Here is a 5,427-nt window from a genome sequence, read left to right as displayed (position 1 = left end):
GTAAAAATACTTCAAAATTGTACTTAAGTACAGTAGGCTACTTAAGTAAATCTACTTAGTTACTTTCCACCACTGAAGTGTTCTCATATGTTTCTGACAGTATTGTTTGCAGTCAGCTGAGTTCCAATTGATAATAAAGCAAACCTCCTTTCAGAAGCCAATCAGGCTTGGTCTGCACCATAATGCTAGGCATTATATGACAGAGTGGGTTTTTGTAAATATTAGCGGACTACTTGGGGGGGAATTTATAATTGGACACGTGCCCGAGCCCTTTTTTTCCTTCTTTTTGGGCGAGTTGAAGATCAACTGATTCCTTTGTAATTGTTTTTTCAAAGCACGGAGCGATCTTATTGGCGGGTCAAGGAGCACTAAATGAGCTCCCTTTCAGCCTTTACAATTGGCACATGCACCCCCGCTGCGAAACATGGAGGTCCTGTTAAGTATTTAATCCACGAGATGTATCCTCTTGCGTCTGTCAGAGATTAAGGTGCGTATGGAGAGGCCCGCCAATAAAACCACACTGTCCTAAAATGTCACCCATGCAGAGCGCTCTAGTTTTCTTTTTGGCAAGACACCTTGTGCACACCAGACCAGCAGCAAGAAGACACCTTGTGCACACCAGACCAGCAGCAAGAAGACACCTTGTGCACACCAGACCAGCAGCAAGAAGACACCTTGTGCACACCAGACCAGCACAACAATAATTGAGCGAAGAACCGCAGAGGAGAGAGAGCTCAAAATATTCATTTTCATCCTTTAAAATATCATGGAGGACATATTTTTTGATTTCGACCAAGATGGCACCGGCACGGATTTCGCGTTCTGGGGCCAAATGGATCCAAACTTCCAGTTCCAAGCGCAGCTGGACACTCTCCTGCTGGACTGCAGCGCCGCCGCCGTCACAGCCACGGGCCAGCTGTCCCCGTGGGGGTCCTCCGTGTTCGGGTGTCAGTCCGAGTTCCCTGACGACCATGCACAGCTGACCCTCACCGACCTCGACTCGCAGTCTCCGGGGCTGAGCGCGTGCGTCGAAGAAGAAGAAGGGGACAACAGCAGCAGCAGCTATTTGTCGGCGGACGACTCGCCCCTGCTGGGCATCAACAGTGTGCGCAGGGCCCGGCGCCTGGTGTCCATGTCCCACTCCCATGTCCTCCACCACCCGTACAAGGTCAGTGGTGGATAAAGTACTCACATTTTGTAGGCTACTTAGGTATAAGTGATTTTCTTTGGTTAAAATAAGTGTTAAAAAGCTCTATATCGTGATAGTACTATAGAGTGTTCAGAAACAGGAGTATTCATGTCTCTCCAGCTTTTTGAGGGGCTCCTACATGTATATGCCCAGCAGCCCAGCTTTCCGGATTTGTGTAAAACACAAACATTGAAGTCAAAAGTGAGGATGGAAAAGTGAGGACGCAAATTGTGATTGGCCGGAATGAGATGATGTATGATGATGTATGATGATAAGAGTGCCCCTCACTTCACACGGTGTGATTTTTATTAAACACAAAATTCATTTTCAGAAACTGAAACTGAAACTAGGATACCTATTTTTTTCCCATCAGGATATAGAACGCAGTCAGGATACAGATGAAACAAGTGGAATTGTAAGTGATGACACAAAGAAATGAGCAAACAAAAGTGGAACTGGAACACTAAAAAAAATAAGCTCGTAAATAGCTACTCTCTCCTGATTGGCTGAAATGTCACCTACCTGAACATTTATTTTCTAGAGCTGGAGAGACAGAGACTGTTACTGAACAAACACTCTATAGCAACGATTACTATGAGAATAGTGATTTAACCTTTTAACAAAAAACTTGGTTTTAACCAAAAAATACCACTAACTCTTCCTTTTTAAGGTAAGGTTTTAAGTATCAATATTTTAAGTATCAATATTCATAATCAATATGAATATGAATATTCATTCAGTACAATATTTGCCTCTGAGATGTAGTGTAGCAGAAGTAAAAGTATTAGGAATTGGAAACACTGAAGTAAAGTACAAACACTTCAAAAGTGTACTGTATACTTAAGTAAATGTACTTATAGTTATACTTTACACACCACCCGTGTACAAGGTGCAGAGGCACGCCGCCAACATCCGCGAGCGGAAGAGGATGCTGAGCATCAACTCTGCGTTCGAGGAGCTCCGCTGCCACGTGCCCACGTTCCCCTACGAGAAGAGACTGTCCAAGATAGACACGCTCCGGCTGGCCATCGCCTACATAGCCCTGCTCCGGGAGATCCTCGTGTCAGGCTGCGACCCCAAGTCCTACGTGGACGAGTGCATGAAGAACGGCTACAAGAACCACACCAACGCCATTTGGAACACAAGTGGTGAGTTCGTTGTTGACAGCTCTCTGCTGAAGCATGCGTTTCCCCCCCAAAACTGGTCATCTTTAATTGCCCATTCTACATCTCTCTGTTTGTTTATGCTAGCCCACTAGAGAATTAAAACATGTTCCTGGTATAGGCTATAGCTATTTTGTAGTGCCCAGATCTCTTTCTCTCCCAAGAATGATTTTCAATTACATGAATTAACCAAATGGGTTGTCAAGTCTAAAGGGTAGGCCTACTAAACCAATTGACTGGTTTAGAAGAAATAATCAAACTAAGGCCTATGGTTCATTTGTAAAGTACCGTAAATAGCAGTGGCGCCGCCGGGACGTCAAAGTGGGGGGACAATATTCAAGATCGAGAGTCGAGACTGCAGTTACTGCACGTAGAGTGTAGGCTATATAGCCAGAGGCGAGAGGCAAGAATGCAGTGGTAGCCAATACACCACGACGGTTGTGCAACATAATGCGAACGGTGCTAGAGAGACCACCAGCGCCATCGGGGGAAATAAATAACATTCAGACCCAAATGACCCCCTCTCCGGCGCCTATAGTAAATAGGTCTATCTTCAATATTTTGATTAAGTTTGCGTTAATCACCTACTTATGTTCTTATTTTATACCATTTATAAGCCTGATCTTATTCTTCTTTTCCTTTCGGCTTTTCCCTTCAGGAATCATCTGCCTCCATCTCACCCTGTCCTCTGCATCCTCTTCTCTCACACCAACAAACTTCATGTCCTCTTTCACTACATTCATACATATTTTCTTTGACCTCTAGGGCAGTTCCAACCTCAACATCCTTCTACCGATATACTCACTATCCCTCCTCTGTACGTGTCCAAACCATCTCAGTCTGGCCTCTCTGGCTTTATCTCATTTGACATTTATAAGCCTGATACAGTAGGAAAACTTCAGTATCACATTGAAGTTGCTGTTCAACAATCAAATAATACCCAGCACCTATAGGCCTACACGAAGCCACCTGAGACACAAAGTAATAATTTATAGTAGGACTTGAAGATCAACATACTATTTATTATTTGTTTATTTATTTGACATTTATTTAGAGGATAAGCCCCTTGATATGCATAATCTCATTTGAGGGGGTCCTCAATGTTGTAGTAATGTTGAGAGAAGCCCCCAGTTCATAATGCTGTAAGTAAAGCTAATGCCATTTTAAACAACTCGTTTTGTATTTGCCATATGCTTTTATCCCCAGGTGTCTTTCCTTTTGGCATTATAGTGCCCAGAGGAGTCCTATTAAAACACAAGTATTCTTATCACACTCAGTGCTACTTTACTTAACTAATTCTGTGGGAAAGAATCTGCTCTCGAGCTTTTTTGTATGGGTCATTCAGGAGTAAGTGTGCCCCTTTTCTCCGCAGCAGACCTGTGACTTGTCAAACACTCATTAAAATGTATCTAAACTTCTGTGTTTGTCTTGCCTTTGTTCGCTCCCACTCCATGCCCCCCCGCCTCCCGTTCCTTTCCAGATCTGACGGCCCGCCTCTCCTGGATAAAGTGGGATTAACTGTGGACCCATGGGGCGCCCCCAGATTTGGGTCTGAGTTTGTGACCCCCCCTTCCCTTGCTACTTCTCCGCGTGGCAGCAGGCAGCCGACGACCAATCGACATCTGTAGACTTCTCACCAGGTCTCACCTCTCTCTTCCTCCATGCAGCCTCTTCCAATCTCCCCGTCCTCCATTGCTATTAATATTGTAATTTGTTGTTGACTGGTAATTGAGAGCCATTGTGTCTTTTGGGCCCATGGGGAAGGAAGGACAAGGGTGATGTTGTTTTGCCCATGTAGACTGAGAGGGAGAGGGGCACCCCTGGCACTGAGACTGAAAGGACATGCGAGGACGTGTACTTGTGCATATGACACTGAAGTGTTTATCTGGTGGAGAGACGTGGACTCATTAGGCACCGCTCTGCCAGCCGCGAGGCGATGCGGTAAAAGAACCATGATCATGTAAATGAGACAGTGCAGCGTGAGAAACGGATCATACTGCGTGTGTGTGTGTGTGCTTCACCATGTCAGGTGCTTTGGCCAAAGAAAGATGGCCATAGTTGTGTTGTGTTGTATGTATTTAAAATTAATTAATTTATCACTTAATTCAACTGGCATCTTATATTCTATCTATTTATATGTATTTTTATTTATTTTATTATGTATGTTTAAAATAAGTTATTTTCTTGAACACTAAGTTTGCATTCATCGATTACAATTTAGGCATTTAGCAGACGCTCTTAATCCAGAGCGATTTACAGTAAGCAAGAACAAAAACATTGGTAATACATCTTGTACATAAAACATCGATTGTCTTTTAGTTTCTATGTTTTAAAGAAGAATGTGGCACTTACTGTGTTCTGCATACAGGATGTTGTGGTTTGTCCACAAATGCAACAAACACAGACCAAAAGGGGTTTTGACCCTTGACCCTTTGCCTTGCTATACTGACTTCTAGAATCTGTTTATTTATGAATAAATAGTCCATCTCGCTCACCATCATCGTTACTTCACACAAGGTAAGCTAAAAGGATGCTCAGTGCTGCTCTCTGGGTGATTTGCTGTCTTGATTACAAGTGTGTGATAAATTATAGCGATAATAGGTCCCTCTCAAGGTGAGCAATCTCAGGCTTGCCCCAACCGAGTATGATGTAATGCATAACCATGTTAAAACGCTATAGTTGACTGCAACACGGTGCATTGCTTGTAGATCTGATATTTTCGCCGTAATGTTCGACCTAGAATAGGGTCAACACACATCACAGTACTACATGTATCAATCATGCTAGAAAAGACCAGTGGTGGAAAAAGTACTAAATTGTTTTACTTAAGTAAAAGTATCAATATTGCAATGTAAATGTAGAAAAAGTAGAAGTCCTGTATTCAAAATGTATTTAAAGTATTCAAAGTAAAAGTAGTCATATTGCAGAATGTCCCATTTCACAAGTTCAAAATGTGTAAATATCTTTTAAAAACAGTTATGAACTTGTAGATTATGAACTTGTAGATCTGCCGTTTTCAAATGGTTTAAATTTATATAGGGCTGACGTGGTTAATGTATGTTTTCTAATCTAAAT

At 42.7% G+C, this 5,427-nt stretch overlaps 1 protein-coding gene across 1 annotated transcript; it reads left to right on the top strand.

Annotated features, from left to right (window-relative positions):
• Positions 1-766: 766 nt before the first annotated feature.
• LOC306935721 (uncharacterized protein) lies at positions 767-3,883 on the top strand (the record flags this gene model as incomplete). Its single annotated transcript, XM_079518899.1, has 3 exons — positions 767-1,168; positions 2,079-2,337; positions 3,833-3,883. The coding sequence occupies 3 exons, from the start codon at positions 767-769 to the stop codon at positions 3,868-3,870; spliced, it is 699 nt and encodes a 232-aa protein (XP_079375025.1). The 3' UTR covers positions 3,871-3,883.
• Positions 3,884-5,427: the final 1,544 nt, after the last annotated feature.

The sequence above is a fragment of the Electrona antarctica genome (genome assembly GCF_951216825.1).
Source record: "Electrona antarctica genome assembly, chromosome: 13".
Lineage (NCBI taxonomy): Eukaryota > Metazoa > Chordata > Actinopteri > Myctophiformes > Myctophidae > Electrona > Electrona antarctica.
The sequence above is the reverse complement of the archived record's forward strand: the minus strand, read 5'-3'. Positions and strand labels throughout refer to the sequence as shown.